The sequence below is a fragment of the Tursiops truncatus genome, chromosome 18, assembly GCF_011762595.2.
Source record: "Tursiops truncatus isolate mTurTru1 chromosome 18, mTurTru1.mat.Y, whole genome shotgun sequence".
Classification (NCBI taxonomy): domain Eukaryota; kingdom Metazoa; phylum Chordata; class Mammalia; order Artiodactyla; family Delphinidae; genus Tursiops; species Tursiops truncatus.
The window spans coordinates 45,900,146-45,918,764 of record NC_047051.1 but is presented as its reverse complement, the minus strand read 5'-3'; the positions used below and the strand labels follow the sequence as shown (position 1 = coordinate 45,918,764).

The window sequence follows — 18,619 nt, the reverse complement described above, 5'->3', positions numbered from 1 at the left end:
AGATTCAATAGGCACATTTTAAACAGCTGCTGTATAAACCCAAAAGCAATTACTTTAGATACAATTTCTAAGCATCATTTAAATCATCTGTCTCTCACACCATGTAACTGAGAAGAGAGTGGTAACCTATGTTTCAAAATAAATCTTTAATAAATGAAGTGATCTCCTGCCTGGGGAGAGACAGAGCAGCTAAGAAAATTAGAAATGGGAAATAGTGTCATTTATCTTATGGTCAATGGTTCAGATCAGAAGCAGTTTACGTTGGATAGCAGTTTAGTGAATGAGAAGAAATGTCTTGATTAGCTATTCTGAGAAAATGAGAATTCACTCCTCAGAACTCTTACAAGTTTCACATTGCCTATAATCTACTCCAAGCAACTAAATACTGAAAAGAACAAGAAACCTAATTAATCTTTGATTGTTAAAGACTGTTTCTTTAAGAAACAACAGTCTGTTTGCTCCCAGAGACTACTTTTTTGTTGTTGTTAAGATCCTCAAGAAATGTATTATTTAAGAAAAAATTCTGGACTTCTTCTAAGGTCTTAAGGAAAAAAAGACAAAACTGAAGAACTGAAAGTCTACTCTGGGTTAAAAAGAAAACATGAACATTTAAGTATTTTATATTACATGCTAATCTTCAATATCTTTTCAATAAATGTGAACTCAAACATAAAAGTTGAAGCTTTTCTAAAAGGAAAAATTTTAAACAATAATGAAGAAAGAGATGAGAGATGAAGAAAGGTAACTTTCATCAAGCGTTGTGGACATCAGATTAAGATAGAGACATGGGGTCAAATCTGTCTCTGCTACTAACTGCCCCAGCAAGCCAAGGTCTCCGGACCTTCTCTTTTTTTGGCCACACTGGGTGGCTTGTGGGATCTTAGTTCCCCAACCATGGATTGAACCCGGGCCCAAGACAGTGAAAGCATCAAGCCTTAACCACTGGACCGCCAGGGAATTCCCAAGGTCTCTGGATCTTAACTGCTGCCTCTGCAAAGTGAGGACACTAATTCACCAACTCATTTTATGTGCCTACTATTGTACTAAACATTGTATGACTATTATTCATAACTAGCTCATGGATCTAGCAGAACCCTCCATTGCTAAACCATATGTTGATCTGTTGAGAGGCAACTTTTATAGCCAACGTTTTATTCGGCAAACTACAAGAACAAATTTGAAGTACTGGCCTTTCAACAGGTATTGACCCAAATATGACTGAACCAAAAATATTTAAATCTTAACATTTTAAAATAGACCAAGTGGCGAAATTATCTTTAAAATCTCCCTTACAATTCAAAGAAGTTAATTAAGTATATCAATGCAAAAAGGTATGGTTTCCCATGCCTTTTAAGTGATTTAGATAAGCATTAAAAGTATTAATAAGTGTGGGTAGAAAGAATAAAAAATTAAGTTGATTCACCAGTTTACGGTCAGGTTCAAATAATTTTTTTTTAGCTCTTTTTTTTTGCGGTACGCGGGCCTCTCACTGCCGTGGCCACTGCCGTGGCCTCTCCTGTTGCGGAGCACAGGCTCCGGACGCGCAGGCTCAGCGGCCATGGCTCACGGGCCCAGCCACTCTGCGGCATGTGGGATCCTCCCGGACGGGGGCACGAACCCGCGACCCCTGAATTGGCAGGCGGATTCTCAACCACTGCGCCATCAGGGAAGCCCTTTTTTAGCTCTTGAAGCAAATGAGGATGTATGGTGCAACAACAGGTGACTCATTCATGGCAAAAGAAAGTCATTTTTGTTTTACAAGTAAATTACTGTAATTATTTAAAATACTGCAACAGTTTAAACATACACAAACAATTTTATAAATTTTTATAAGTTTTATAAATGAAAAAATATATATTATGGAATTATCATTACATACTGGTAAGTTTAAGAGCAAGAATTTCATATTTTTTTATCTCTTTCTTCCCTCTCTTCCTCTGACTCCCATCCACATCCCCAGGTAACTCACGTTAAGTAACATGTATCTTTCCCTATTCTTCTCCATGTTCATATACTCATGAACACACACAACACAAATGGGAGGATGGATACCTGGTGTAAATCCTAAATCAACTGATATGCTCTAATTCATTCTTGTCAATGATTGCACAATATTCCAGGGTGTACACTGTACGTGGTTTATGCAAACGTTTCCTTGTTGTGTTGACAGGCATTTATGGTTACATACTAGTATTTTACTGTATGGGACAGAGTCCCAGCACTGGGGTTGCTGTGTTGAAGAACGCTTATTTTCCATTTTAACTGATGTTGTCAGATGTCTTTCCAAAAGGCTATGGCAGTTCACTTTTCCATCAGTAACATTTGTATCTTTTTCCTTATATCTACACAGATATCAGACCTTTTCCATTTTTGCCAACCTGAGTTCTCACTGTTACTTTAATTGTATTTCCCAAAATGCTAGCTAGTTTGAGCACCTGGACATTTGGATTTGCACTTTTTGTGAAATGCCTATTATAGTCTTTGCCCATTTTTCCATTGGGTTGTCTATTTCTTGTTAATTTCTAAGAGCTAGAAATAGTGCTGATACTAACTTTTGATCATCTGCATTCCAATTTTTGTCCCAAATGGGTACTTTAAATATTAAACTTTGCCTGTGGTTTCCTTTTTGTCTTTTTCTTTTAAAGCTTTTTGTTTCTCTGTCTTGGCTAAGATTACCCCAACCTCTAGAACAGCACTGTCCAATAGAACTTTCCGCAATGGTGAAAATGTTCTATATCTGTACCATCCAATATAGTAGTCACTAACTACCTGTATGGCTAGTAAGACTGAGGAATGGAATTTTAATTAATTTAAATGTAAACACGTGGCCACTATATTGGACAACTCAGTCCAGAACTTAGCTACTCACAGTGTAGTCCATGAACTGGCTCAGGCCAGGAGCACTAATACAGTCCGGGAGGTGTGCCAACAGTGAACAGACTCAGGCCCCATCCCAGAACTACTGTGTCAGTTTTCATCTTAACAAGATCCCCAGGTGACTCGTATTTACATTAAAGTTTGAGAAGCACTGCTAATAATCATCTAAATTAGGAAGTCTCAAAACTTCTTTGGGCCATGGACCCCACTGGCAATCTGGTAATACTTGTGAACCCCTTCTGAGACTGAAGTCTCTAAAATCAAAAATTAAAATACACAGAATGGCAAAGGAAACAAATTACAGCTGACCCTTGAACAACAGGTTTGAACCGTGCAGGTCCACTTACATGCAGATGTTTTTCAATAATAAATACTACAGTAGCACACGATCCATGGTTGGTTGAATCCACAGATGCACAGTTGCTGATAGGGAGGGCTGACTACAAGTTATATGCAGATTTTTTCAACTGCGCAGAGGGTCGGCACCCCATGTTGTTCAGGGGTTAATTGTATACTGCAATAAAACTACTGAAATATTTTTCAAAGTTATACATGTCCTTTTTTATTAATGCACTAAAGATCAGATCCAGTGAGGGATCTTCAACTACACTGAAGTTGAAGTAGTGATGAGCATAATCTCTAAAGATACCTGCAATAACTACACTGTGATATGGAAATACCTGAATTCTAATGCTGACAGAGTCATTGGCAGTGACAGTCCTACTGTGGTTTTTGTATTTACCTGTAATTGAAGGAAATGCTAAATTTCAGTAAGAAATGAAAATAATGTTTTCCCCATTCCACCTGGAGGCTCGTGGACCCTGAGTTAAGAATCTGCATGATTACTGAAGTAATGGCCTAGATTTCCTTCTAAAAATTTTAATCCAACTGGAATTAATATGTGTATATGGTATGGAATGTGAGGACCAACTTTTTTTTTTAACGGATGAATAACATCCAGTTGTGCTAGGACCCTTATACTAAAAAAACACTCTTGGGACTTCCCTGGTGGCTCAGTGGTTAAGAGTCCACCTGCCAATGCAGGGGACACTGGTTTGAGCCCTGGTCCGGGGGGATCCCACATGCCACGGAGCAATGAAGCCCGTGCGCTACAACTACTGAGCCTGAGCTCTAGAGTCCGTGAGCCACAACTACTGAACCCATGTGCCACAACTACTGAGGCCTGCGTGCCTGGAGCCCGTGCTCCGCAACGGGAGAAGCCACCGCAATGAGAAGCTCGTGCACCGAAACGAAGAGTAGCCCCCGCTCACTGCAACTAGAGAAAGCCCGTGCGCAGCCAAAAATATAAATAAATAAATTTAATTAAAAAAAAACCCCAAACCAAACAAACAAAAAACACTCTTTTTCAACTGAATTGAACGACCACTATTGTGGTATATAATTAGACCTGTTTCTATACTTTGTTCTACTGATGTTTGTTTCTCTGCCAATATCACATTTAGTTGACCTCAGTAGTTTTGAAGTATATACTGGGATCTTGGTAGGCCCAGCATCTCAGCTTTCCCCACCTTTCATGTTTCTTCCCCCCACATTTTTCTTGGCAATTTCAGAACATTTGTTTTATTCACATAAACTAAAATCATTTATCCAATCCCAATCCTTGTATGGCATTTCTCTCCTCCACCAAAATATCAAACATAGAAAATAACAAAATTATTGGGATATAATTTAACTTATAATATAAATAAGTGCATTTATTATATATTTTATTTATAATATAAATATATAAATAACTGCATTTAATTAATATATTAACAGTATATATTAATATTAACATATGAACACACATAACAATATATATTTAGTATATATTAATATGTAGCATATATTAATAACAGTATATATTAATATATTATTGTATATAACAGTATATACTAATATATTAATAATAATATAGATAATATAAATGACTGCTTTTATTATATATTATTTATTCAGAATATAAATAATTGCATTTAATTAATATATTAACAGTGGAAAAATTGCTATTTTTATGACTTTGTCTCCTTTCTGAGATATAGTGCTTCCAGGTACAACAATAAGATTTAATCATTTTCTTCATATAAGTCCATTACTTTCCCCATGAATTAAGTATTTTCCCCCAAGTCCATCTCTAGCAGTTATTACTCTAAACCTAGAGAAATGCTATTGGTCAATTACACATTTATCCTGCATTCAGTCACAATATCAGATTTCTACATTAATTTTAGCTGGTTTTTAAACTAACAGAAAAAAAAATTTTAATCTCCTTTCAAATTTTTACATGGATAGTTTTTTTCTTCTTAGTGCATCTGCTAGGTCCCTCTAAGACCATGTTAGGTAATAATGAGCAACTCAGTCTGTGTCTGGTTCCTGATTTTTACAGAAAAAGGTTTTACTGTTTTGCCATTTAGGATAAAGTTTTTGCGGGCTTTTTTTAAGTAAATATTTTAAAGTCTCTTTATTTGGAATGGTCACTGAATTTTAACATCCTTTATCATTTAATGATACAATCACATGGTTATTCACCTTAAACTTGCTGATATAATGGATAATCCTTTCTGTCCTAGAATATACTTTACTTAGTCGTAAAGTATTATTCTTTTGATACAATGCTAGAATTCATTTTTGAACATTTAGTTTTTGCATCTTTAGTAATAAGTAAAATTAGCTGATAGATTTGTTTTGTTTTGCTTTTGTACTATCCTTCTCAGAGCTTTCCATCTTTTTCAATACTAGTTTCGTATAGTTTATTTAACTGGAATCAGCTGTGCTTATAGAAATCCACTGTAAACCTATCAGGGTAATCCATCTGTGAACCTGGTAACTTCATCAACAGTACATCTTTACTCACTCTGTAATACCTCTACGGTAATCGTTCTATTCAAGTTCTCCACTTCTGCTAATTTTAGTAATCTATATTTCGTTGGGACATTTTTTTCAGTTTTCAAGCTTTTCACAGAGCCACATGCAATATTAATGTCCAATAATTCCAAACTCCTTATTTTGACTGTTCTGTTTTCTTTCCTAAGATGACTACTAAATGTCTTTATTTTTCATCTTTCTCTTTAATAATAAAGGCACTTTAAGGCGATAGGTCTTCCTCTGGCCCAGCTTTAAATGTGTCTAAAAGATTTTGATATAGAATGTTCTCATTTTAATTGCTTTCTTGTTTTCACTTCCTCTATGATCTAAAAGATATGTTTCTCTTGTTTGTTTTTTGTTTCTTCTTTGATCTAAAAAATGTTTCCTAATTTCTAAACTTTTTCTGCTCACCTTTTAATTATCACTACTAAATTAGGATAAAAATAGGGACTACAAAATCTTTACTTAAAAATTTATTAATTTTACTATGTGGTCAAGTGTATACATGATAGTTCTGTCAACTTTTCACTGACATTTTATTTATTCATTTATTTATTTTTTGGCCACCCTGTGCGGCTGGTGGGATCTTAGTTCACCAACCAGGGATTGAACCAGGGCCCATGGCAGTGAAAGCACAGAGTCCTAACCATGGGACCACCAGGGAATTCCCTTCATTGACATTTAAAAAAAAAGTTATTCCCTGGTCAAGGAATGTTAAGCTCTATACATAGCAACTAAATCAAAATTATTGATTGAATCTATTCTTCTAGCCCTGACTTATTTTTATGTCTATTAAGTCTATCCAGTTCTGTAGAAAGTACATTATAAACTTTCCCCCCATCATTACACTTTCATTAAGTTCTCCTTGTTTTTCTAAAACGCTTTTCTTTATAATTACTATGTTCCTTGATACGTAGAAGTTTATGTTTCTAAAATCACCTTTCATTATTGTTTTCTGTTACCGTTTTGTGGTTCTAATCTTATATTACTATTACATTCTTGTTCTTTTTTCATAACTGTTAGTCCATCCCTTTAATTTTCAATCTTTATCAATATGCATTAAGCATATTCCTTATAGATAAATAGAAATGAGTGTGGTTTTACAGTCAATATGGCAGTCTCTTTAAGTGGAATACTTTATTTTTCAGCTTCTGGAGGCAAAGGAGACTTTATCCACCTTATCTGGAGTGGGAGGGGCAGGGAGTCCTATAGATTTTTACAGGTTAAGCTCTGTCAACAATCTGTTCTGGTCTTGCTTAGGGCTTTCTCATACTGTGTCCAGGCTTTCACTCAGGCCAGGAGAGAAAAACCCCAAACATGGTAGCCTATTTCTAAGATGGCCTCTATCAATTTCTTCCCTTGTATATGGCAAGATATTCCCTGACTGAAGACTATTCCTTTTAATGCTCTGCTTGACTAAGAGAACATGATGATGTTGGTGGGACTTTAAAGTCCTAAGAAGACTTTCAGCTTTGGCCTGGGTTTCTTTATGCTTGAACACTTACTCTGGAGACCAACTGCTAGGTCCTGAGGCTGCCACGTTGAAGGATGCCTAAACTAGTCACATGGAGAAGCCAGCTGGAGAGTGATCTGGCCCCAAACATGTGAATGAAGACTTCCGATGACTCCAGCCTCAGACAGGTAAGAAATATCCAGCTGAGCCTATCAATATTCAGAGCTGTGACAGATAAAAATTAAGTCACGAAGTTTTTAGTGTGGTTTGTTATGCAGCAATACATAACTGGAACATTAGCTTTCCCAAAGACCCAGACTTCAGTCAGGTCTAGCCACCTCCTAACCCTAATGTGAGCTTGGCTAAGAAGAGGCAGATCATTGGAATTGAAAAAAAAGGAAAAATGAAATGCATTTAGGGTGTCATCTCTTTCAAATATGCCTCAATAGCAAGGCTTATTCTTTCCGTAGTTTACGTTGACTAGCTCATGTAACTTCAAAGTGTTACAATAAGTGGGAGTTTATTGAGGTTTGAGTTTGGCATGGCTATACCCAGTAGTATGATGACTCAATTTTGACACTATTTTTCTCTATTTGAGCTGTGAAACCTTTATTCATACAGTGACCCATGGTAACATCTGGCCATTATTTGGCTGAAATGCCTATTTTACATATCAAGTTGATAGCTGTTTTTAAAATTATTTTTTGTGCTGCTAATGCCATGACAAAATTAAATGCAGACATAGGCATGAACGTCATGGGGATAATACTCCAGTATAAATTATTTATTCAGATGATCCAGCATATACAGCTATTAATTACTTTTTTATATCGATAAAGAAATTAAATCATAAAATTAAAATGATTAAAAAAAACCCTCTTAGACACTCCAAATTATGTCTGTAGAATCTGGATTGAGATGTGTATAGCAAGAGAACAAAGTGTTCATAGTGTACCCAGATTGAAGCTACAGTACTTGGTAAGGTCCCTCATGAGTTGTTTTCCCTTCCCAAAATATGATGATATACCATCCTGGCTCCTAGGTTCAAAATTTCATCTCAAGACCTAATAATCCCCTCAAAATCTGTCCCTGAAATAAATTAACAATGTCACTGGATTTCTTTAAGATTATAAACACAGTGGCAGATGGAGAAAAAAAAAGGCCACATTACTCTTTAAAAATTTTTTCCTCTTACAGCCATGTATAAAACAATCAGCGAAAAGAGGCTTCTCCCCGATAACATCTTATTTTAAACTGCCTTCATTATAGCTTTCCCATGAACTGTTCCCTCCTCATGAAGTTTTATCTTTAAGTCATTTACATAATTTGTAAAAATACAACAAGTTTATAAAGAAGCAACAGGTTTTAGATGTATATGTAAGAAATGGGTTTTAGAACCTCCAAGTAGTAATACTACAGCTAGTGTTATTCTAATTATTATATTCGTGGATGTTATAAATACATTAAAATATTAATTATTATTAATTATTATTATAATATATAAAATATGAAATTTAATTAAGAATATAAAGTGTTTTTGTACCTCAATAAGTAAACAACAACAAAGGAGATTTGTGTTCATGGTCCATGAACCTGCCACATTAGAATCCTAGGTTATTTATTAAAATTGAGATTCTTAGGTCCGTCTCAAACCAAAACCAGAACCTATGAAAGTATCCAGGAATCTAAGTTTTAAGCAGAGCTTATTCAACTTAAATGTAATACAGAGAGGCAAAACTATTATTGTTTACTAATGAATTTGTCAGATACCCAAAAATAATTACAACTGATGAGTAGCATCATAACATGTATCTTATAAAGGAATTTTAAATTCATCAGTTGGGCAGGATAAAAAAGAAACTTCAGAAAACAAATAGTTAATAATGCTCTGAAATTAAAAAACCCGACTAATAAGTATGTATCATTAATGAAATACTTCATTTTCATTCAAATAAAATTAACAGGATTATTCATGTATGAATACTTAAGATGAGGCTCAAGGTAATTTTGCAGAATTTTTCTCAATAAATGTAACTATGTTTCCTAAACAAGGAAGTTCTCTTAAACAAAACACTCTTCTTGCTTCCTAGTTACCAAAGTTCTCATAAGAGAAAAGTATTTCACCATTTCCTCATGAAACTTAATGGTTCTAAGTACAGACTCATTAATGCCCTATATAATATTGTTAACTTTTCTTTCTTTTGAAAAGAAACATTCTGAAATAACTCTACAATAGCACAACAGCTGCACATAGCTTAGCTACATGTACTGGACCAAAATTCTGACCTGTTACAGAGAGATTTCATAAATAGGAAATAAACGTATAACACTTATGAAACCACTAAGTACCATACACAAGCTCATGTATGAAATACAGCTCAAAATATGCTATAATTAGACTATGTTACTGATGCTTATAAAAAAACTCTCAACTTGAAGTAAAAGATGAGCCCTATTTTCCAGGGTTAGTATCCAGATATTATTTCCAAATAACTAAAGATGTGGAAAAAAATAATGAAAGAAAATTCCAGAAATCTACTAAAATTGGCACTTCAGGAAGAGCGACTTCTTTTTTAAAGGTCAAAAATCACATTTTATTAAATTTCACGTAATAGATATTGAACAAATCAGCTTTTCACTTCATATCTGCCATGAACTAGCAGCTTATATGAATAAAGGCACAATTAACTGTGTACTTGTGGGGCTTTAACATCTCTGAATGCTTTTGTTAGGTGTAATTATGAATATCAGTGTAATAACTGAGACACCTTTAATCTGAAGACTACATGTTTTGCCAGAAAAGTTTCAATTTTTAAAAATTCTATCTCCCAGTTATAGATCTACTAAATTTTATTAAAAAAACATAGTATTTGATTGATTTAAGGCAATGGATATGAAATAAGGAATATAAATGAAAATAAGGTAACAATGTAACACTTTGGCCTCTAGGTCAAAAATGACAAGATGTTTTGAGTAGCCCAAAACCGGTTACAGAAATAAATGGATATATGCTGCCACCATGTGGTAAAAAAAAAAAAAAAAATTCAGTTCATTTTTGGAAAAGACAAAACTCAATCCAACAGTCTTAGTAAACCGGAAAGTTTGTTTTCCCAACTCCCAGTTTTAAAACTCAGAGACATAACTAAAAAATATCTTAGTTTCTCTTAGTAACCCACATGGAATTGCCATGATGCTGCCATTTTTGGGGCATTTATATTTGTTGGCTCTTGCCTCCTCTTTTTAAGTTTCCTATTAATTTACTACTTGTTCTATAAAATAGTAGTACCATCTTGTATTTGTCCTGAGTTTATCCCCTTGCAAGTCAATCCTCACCTTATGTGATTTTATGATTTTGTGATTCTATGAACTTCAATCACATTTTCCCCAGCTGTTGGTGTTCATCTGACACATACTAATCTTTGTATGTCCTCAGATAGTAAACTCAGCTGCCCAAATACCAGATCTTACTTTCCAAACTCTGAAATTTATGGCTATATCAGGAATTCAATAATCATTAATAGGTAAGTAGTGCAAACAACCAAAATTACAATGTTCAAAGCTGTACATTTTGTTCAAGGTCTAGTGATGCATTTTATTTTGCTTTTAATATTTTTCTTCATAATGCCTAACGAGTCATCACCCATATCAGTACAAAGTTAAACATGTTGAGAAAAAAGATTCTCCAATGAAGCTAAGATTCTTTTTAGAGAAAACAGAGGATTTCAAAGCTAAATATTTTACATGCACAGACTGGATTTTCTCTTCCTTCACCTGTGTTTAAAACAAAATTGTAAGGTGATTCCACTTCTGGTGATGGTTCCAAGTTCCCATCTGACCAACCCTACTGCAGATACAACTTCAAATTCTGGACGAAATATAAAACAACCATCTGAAGGCACAGGAAAGTGACCAAAATCAGGCAGATTCTGGAGGGATGTCTTCTACGAGAGGAAGAAGGGAACAGCATTGGGTAAATTTCCTGGTCTCTCTCTCTCTTTTTAAAATGCCTTTTATCTGGAAGGCAGGCCTACTATGTGCCAAATTGGATGATAAAGGTACAACAGAATATCCTTCATCTTTCTAGCTTGAAGAACCAGAAAACAAGAGTTTTGGGCAACTCAGCTGCTCTAAAGTGAGGAGGGAATTCTAGAGACAGCCAGAAAAGGGGTACTCTGAGTTCCGCAGATAATCTCTGCCAGATCTCTGGCTGACCTCTGAACAACACATGTGTAGGACAGACCCAAGCAGTCCTACTAAGGCCAGAAAAGCCTAACTGAAATTTGAGCTGCTGCCCAAGAGACAGAGCATGCTATCTGAGTACAAACCAGTTAAATTCCTGCTAAAACAAAAGCATCAGCACTGTCAAAATGCAGTCTCCACAACCTAACAGTTGCAATGTTAAGATCTAAATTTACTCAGATTTAAATTATAAATTTAAAGTTACTCAACCTTTGAAGAAACAGGAAAATGTGACCCATCCTTAAAAGAAAAGACAATCAACAGAGACAATCTCTGAGGTGACTCAGATTTTGAAATTAGCAGACAAGGATTTTAAAGCAGAGATTTTAACTATTCTCAGTGGTGTAAAGGAAAATGTGCTTATAATGAATACACAAATAGCAGAGAAATAAAAACTATAATAACCAAATGGAAATCTAGAAGTGAAAAATCTGACTATTAAATTTTACACAAGAAAAACAAAAAAGTATGTCCACACAAAAGCCAATGTTCAAATGTTTGTAGCAGCTTCATTTATAATGTCTCCAAAGTGGAAATAACTCACATGCCCATCAACTGGAGGATGAATATATCCATACAATTAAATATTACCCAAAAAAAAAAGGAACTACTGATACATTACAAAGAAAACAGTCTGGCAATTTCTCATAAATTAAATATGACCAGTGGATGGATAGATGGACAGGTATGTGATTAATATAAGTATAGTGATATGCTAATGGCAGAAATTAGGTGACGGGTATACTGGTGTTCATTGTAAAATTTTTTCTAGTTACCTATGCTCAAAAACTTTCATAATAAAATAGAAAAAAAATATAGTCTCTAGGGTTGGTGACCAATTTTGAATATGCTGATTTGGGGATCATAAACTGAGAGGTTACATAAAAGAAAACACACAGGTTATAATCAGTCTGCTAATCTTCTGAGATCTTCCTCCAATTTGCCTTACTAGCGTAGTACTCTACCACTCAGAAAAACTTTGCTATCTGCAAACTCGAGATTTTACTTTGTGCTTCCTTTCCAATATAATGTTTACTGTTTGTTCCCCTGTACTCCTTTTTTTAAAATTTAATTTTATTATTTTTAAAATATTTATTTGGCTGCATCGGGTCTTAGTTGTGGCATGCAGGATCTTTAGTTGCAGCACATGGGCTCTTCGTTGCAGCATGTGGGATCTAGTTTCCTGACCAGAGATCGAACCTGGGCCCCCTGCATTGCGAGTATGGAGTCTTAGCCACTGGACCACCAGGGAAGTCCCTCCCTGCGCTCCTTTTATTTTTTTTATAAATTTATTTATTTTATTTATTTATTTTTGGCTGTGTTGGGTGTTTGTTGCTGCACACAGGCTTTCTCTAGTTGTGGTGAGCGGGGGCTACTCTTCGTCGCGGTGCACGGGCTTCTCATTGCGGTGGCTTCTTCTCGTCGTGGAGCATGGGCTCTAGGCGCACGGGCTTCAGTAGTTGCGGCACGTAGGCTCAGTAGTTGTGGTGCACGGGCTTAGTTGCTCCGCGGCATGTGGGACCTTCCCAGACCAGGGATCGAACTTGTGTCCCCTTCACTGGCAGGCGGATTCTCAACCACTGCGCCACCAGGGAAGCTCCCTGCACTCCTTTTAAAACATAAATTCCATGAGGCCAGAGATCTCTGTTTTGTTCACTGAGGTATTCCATGTACCTAGAACAATGCTTGCCACATAATCAAGGTATAGTGAATTATTTATTGAATAAATTTTATTCTCATAATAATGGCCATGTGAGTGAGGCAGATGTTACATATTCTCATCCCTATTTTACAGATGGGGACTGCAGGGAGGGGCAGTAAAGACTAAGTTTTTTATCCAAGATCATCACACCATCGTCGAGTTGCAGAGATGAAACTCAAACTAGTATCTCTGAATTCCCCAGATACCAGAGCAGTAAATAATTTAACAAATCATTTCAAAAAATAACCCCCCACAATATATTGCTAAAAACATTTCTTTTAATATTAGATATTAACATTCACTCACTATATCCTTATAAAAAGGTCCTAGCTGGTGACTTTTCATTTAAAACTTTTCAGTCTATATTTTCTGAGTGTTGGGCAAGTTGACCTGTACTAGGCCCTTGACAGAGCAGAAGAATCTAACTTTAAGGGTGGCTTTAATACAAAAGTAATTCTATTATGTCTAAATCATATTCTCTGAGTTTCTAAGACCTTTTATTATGGAGATAAGGCATTACTTTTCTTTTTTCCTGAATGTGATTCAGTTCCCTCTTTACATTAAGTTCAGGAAAAGGTTTAAGACAGAAGATTGTATTTTCAGCTGAGAGGTGGTAAACCTTTAAGAAGCAAACTTGCACATGGAAAGGTTCTAGGATGGCTAATTTTTTATGTCAACTTGGCTAGGCTACGGTACCCAAATATTCAGTCAAACGTTATTTTACATGTTTCTGTGAAGGCATTTTTTAGATGAGATTAACGTTTAAATCAGTAGACTCTGAGTAAAGCAGTTTACCTTCCATAACGTGGTGGGCCTCATCCAATCAGCTGAGGCCTCACTAGAACTAAGACTGACCTCCCCTGAGCAAGAACGAATTCTGTCAGCAGACTGCCTTTGGATTCAAACTGCAACCCTCCCTTGAATCTCCAAGCCTGCCAGCCTACCCCATTAGATTTTGGATTCGCCAAGCTTCCACAATCACAAGAACCAATTCCCTAAAATATACGTCTCTCCATATATATTTACATACCCTGTTAGCTTTGTTTCTCTGGAGAACCCTAACACAAGCTCACAAACAAAACTCCTTCTGTGTTCAAGAGGTATTCATGCACTAAAAACACTAAGGAACTCTATGAGTGAAACCAGTGTTAATTTTCTATGCTTTCATGTCAATAAAATACTAAAGGTATTAGGAAGGTTGAAACAAACTAAAATCTGGGATACAATGCCATTACTGACCCTTGAGAGTAGAAAGACTTGCTTTACCACACAGTAAAAATATGTCACATACTAATGATAATTTTAGAGATCCAAGCCTTCTTTTTTTTTGGTCCAAAGAATCCTTTGTTCAGGAGAAGGTACTCTTAGAATCCCCAAATGTCAAAAGAGATTAAAATAGAGGTGGTTTGGGCTTCCCTGGTGGCGCAGTGGTTGAGAGTCCGCCTGCTGATGCAGGGGACACGGGTTCGTGCCCCGGTCCGGGAGGATCCCACATGCCGTGGAGCGGCTGGGCCCGTGAGCCATGGCTGCTGAACCTGCGCGTCCGGAGCTTGTGCTCCGCAACAGGAGAGGCCAAAACAGTGAGAGGCCTGCGTACCGCAAAAAAAAAAAAAAAAAAAAAATAGAGGTGGTTTGATAGAAACAAGGATAGAAAGCTCCTCCAGTCCTCCCTCTAAAAAATAAGAAGTCCCTGAGGGACACTGACGTACCATAACATGCTGCAGAACTAAGCCTGAAAACTTATCTGCCTTGTCTCTAACGAACCATGTGGCACACCGCCACCGCTGCTGCCACCACCATCACCATCCTGGGCATTCTACAGAGACAATGGAGATTAAATGATTTGCCCGAGGTTGCAAAATTAGTTAGTAGCCAAATTGAGGTCTTCTTTGTCCTTTATTATTTTGACTTTAGATGCAAATTTTTTAAAAGTTAAGAGCTATTTTTCTAAATGTGCAAAACAGTTTACCTGCACAATGTGGCCGGTTAGCAGCAGAAAAAAACCACCATAATAGACCCCTGTGGTAGGGTTCACATCAGCACATCGGCCTCTCTGGCATCACTCCTGATGACTTCAATGCTCCTATGAGCAGATGGAAGCTGAGCCTTCATTCGCCTGTAATATTGGCTCTATAATGACCAAAGTAGATTCCATCCAGCACTAACAGTGCAGCAAATCAGAGCATCAAAATATAAATTAAATCATAATTGTTTATTTCTGGATAACAGATCTTTGGTAAAAGTTGCCCTTGAAATAGGACACAAAATAGTTTATAGGCAACCTTGCTAAAAATCACATTTTTACTTTGAAACAGAATTGTGAGCAATTCAATGAAGTAAATGGGACAAATAGTATTATTTTCTTCATTTGACAGAGCAGGAAACATTGAATGACTTGTTCAAGGTCACACAAAGAATGAGTGTCAAGATATCATCTAAGGTATAACTCCAACCTACTAGAATTTGAACTCTGGAAGGGCAGGCACTGTCTCTCTTGTACTCACTGCTGCCAGCACCTAGCACAGCACAAGGCATCAGTGGGGTGGATGCTAACATTAGTGCATGTGCTCTGAACAGGTATTAGGAGAGCTAACTGTATTGGATGAAGAGGCAAAATGACTTATAAATGGACAAGGGCTCCCTTTCTTATCACCAACAGGGCGGATCTGTAATGAAGAACTGAGAATGAAATGAGATACAACAACAAAACACTCAGCCGGGGATTACGGCCAATATCATGGACGTACCCTGCCAAAATAAGATGGCTATTTCCAGTCTCACCTCCTTCCCACTACTTATGAAGAATCACAGCAGTCAGCATCCCCGAGTTCCATTTTTCTTTCACTGATTTTTATATTCCCTATCACAAATCTTAAGGACCTCTTGGAGCTTCTTCACACCAGGGATCAAAATTATACAAACCTCAGTCAGTTGTTTCAGTTGACCCTTGTTTTCACTTAATTCTTCGGCCAGGTCTTTCTTTGTCACTTGTAGTTCAGAGATTTCCTTTCTTAATGGATTCACTAGTTCATGGAACCGGATCTTTGAAAAAAAAATCAAATTAATAAGCAGTCTCGAGACCCAAATTACAATTAAAATTTGCTAATTAACAGCACTCTCAATTATCAGTACTACAAGGAAAAGTATTAAGATAATAAAGGAAAGTGTTAAGGTGTTTCAGATTATATATTCAGATTATATAAATTATATTTATTATATATAAAGTTTTGTTTGTACAAAATGATACAAGACGGTCTTTAATTGTCCCTGACCACTAATACTTCATTAAGTCTTAATGTTCAATTAAGTCCCCTCAAGGCCCAGATTATCTGTAACTCCCCACCTGTGACACGGTCTCTCTTTCCTCTCTTCTATCAGTCCTCCATGTTCTCCTTACTCCTTACCTCCCACTACTGCTCACTCCACACTATCCACTTGTTATTTCCTCAACACATCAAGTGTTCCAGAGTTTTGCTCTTGCTCTTTCCTCTGATGGAAAAGCTCTTCTCACATATAAATGTACGGCTCATGCTTTCACTCCCTTCTGGTCTCTGACCAGACATCACCCTATCAGTAAAACCCTCCCTGACTTCCCTAACCAGATTCTTCTGGGGGCCGCGCCACCTGTGGGATCTTAGTTCCCCGACCAGGGATCGAACCCGGCCCCTTGGCAGTGAGAGCATGGAGTCCTAACCACTCGACCGCCAGGGAACTCCCTCCCCTACGCTGATTTAAAATAGCATCCTCACTCTTCATTCCTGCTCTTTTCTCCATAGCATTTAGGACAAACGTTCTACATATCTTAATTTGTTGTGTGTGTTGCTCCATTGGAATGTAAGCTCTGTGAGGACAGGAATTTTTGTCTGGTTTGTGCACTGCTCTGTCTCCCATGCCTAAATATAGGAAAAGCCTACACCCCAGGCTCTTGGTGAAATCTACTTACTACCACCGCTGTGGAAGGGATAATCAGGATGAATCAGGAGGTATTTTCATGTCACTGTTCCATTCAGTTCAGACCTCTCTTCCCACTCATAATTCTCTCAGGGGAATTTGCCTGCCTTAACTTAGTAAAGTGTTCCAACTAACAAGCTCCTACGAAACTAAGCTATCAGCAAATTAGGAGAGGACAATTAGGGACTATTTATTGTATAGGCATACAGTCTGAAACTCCTTAATGTATTGCTGTATTGCAGGAGTACCATATTTGGTAAGAGGCAAGTCCTAAGGCTAGTACTTGACACAATGAACCTGTGTATAATTAACTAGTTAGGATGGTACTGTCTGAAAACAAAAGATAAGACAAGGAACATTAACAGATCAGAGAACAAAAATATGTATGCCTGCCACTAATGGGATACTTTCCATCTACAATGGCTAAAGCCTCAATGACAGCACTTGAGATATTTAATTGGTTTTGGACAGTACTTTGGGCAAAACGATTATGTTCAAGCTATGTTAAATAAAAAGCTGGACAAAAAACAGTACTCCGTTTTGTAGGAAATCATTAATCTGGAAGCCTTATCCAAATGAGAACCAAGAGTAGCAACCACTACAGCAAAAAGAACTGATAATATTTATTATGTGTTTACTATGTTCTAAGCACTGTGTTAAGCATTTTACATACAAATTCATAGTTAATCTTCACAATTACCTCAACAGAAAGTTGCTGTTATTATTATTCTTTTTTAATTGAAGCATAGTGGATTTACAATGCTGTGTTAGTTTCCACTATACAGCAAGGTGATTCAGTTATACATATAAATATTCTTTTTCAGATTCTTTTTCATCATAGATTATGACAAGCTATTGAATAAAAGGCACTGTTATTATTATTAACCCTTTTACATATGAAAAAAATCAAGCCTCTTAGGGTGAAATGACCTCTGTATATCACAAACTTGCAGTTTGTGTGAGATGTGTGCTCTTGAGAGCCCTGGTCCCACCCTGCCACTCTGAGACCATTTCAGGAAATCCATGGGACCAAAACTATTTTCCTAGTAATACTAATATTTTTTGCCTCTTTTACTCTTAATCTTATGCCCATTAAGTGTCTGCCGGTGGCTACATGATGTGTGATGATATCATCGCCCTTAAGGCTAATGAAGTGTGTACTTGTGTATTCCTGTATTGTAAAAATTTCTCAGTTTTAATTTCAAATATGGTAAATATTAACAGATATAGTCTATATAAGCAAAATCTCTTTGGGGCCTTCAATAATTTTTAGAGTGTAAATGGATGCTGATATCAGAAAGATTTGAGAACACTGCCATAGATCAATCCTACCTACAGACTTGTGTAACCAACACTGCAGTTGAGATCCTGACCTAGATCCGTAACGATCGCCCTCATGCTGTCCCTTTATAATCACACCACTCCCCTCTTCTTTAATGTCCCTAACCCCTGGCAAACACTAATCTGTTATCTCTATAATTTTTCATTTGAGAACATTATAAACTGCCACAGTTTATGATAAAATAATTCAT

General features: G+C 36.5%; 1 protein-coding gene across 5 annotated transcripts in view; it reads right to left on the bottom strand.

Moving 5' to 3' along the window:
- PIBF1 (progesterone immunomodulatory binding factor 1) overlaps nt 1-18,619 on the bottom strand; it is a 212,929-nt gene that overhangs the window by 174,698 nt on the left and 19,612 nt on the right. For all 5 annotated transcript variants that reach the window (XR_012327715.1, XM_073795290.1, XM_073795291.1 and 2 more), the window contains one exon: nt 16,059-16,178. Coding sequence is in view for 4 of the 5 variants with exons in the window: in XM_073795290.1 (XP_073651391.1) it covers nt 16,059-16,178 (120 nt within the window). In the remaining variant the exon portion in view is untranslated. The remainder of the gene's footprint in view (nt 1-16,058; nt 16,179-18,619) is intronic.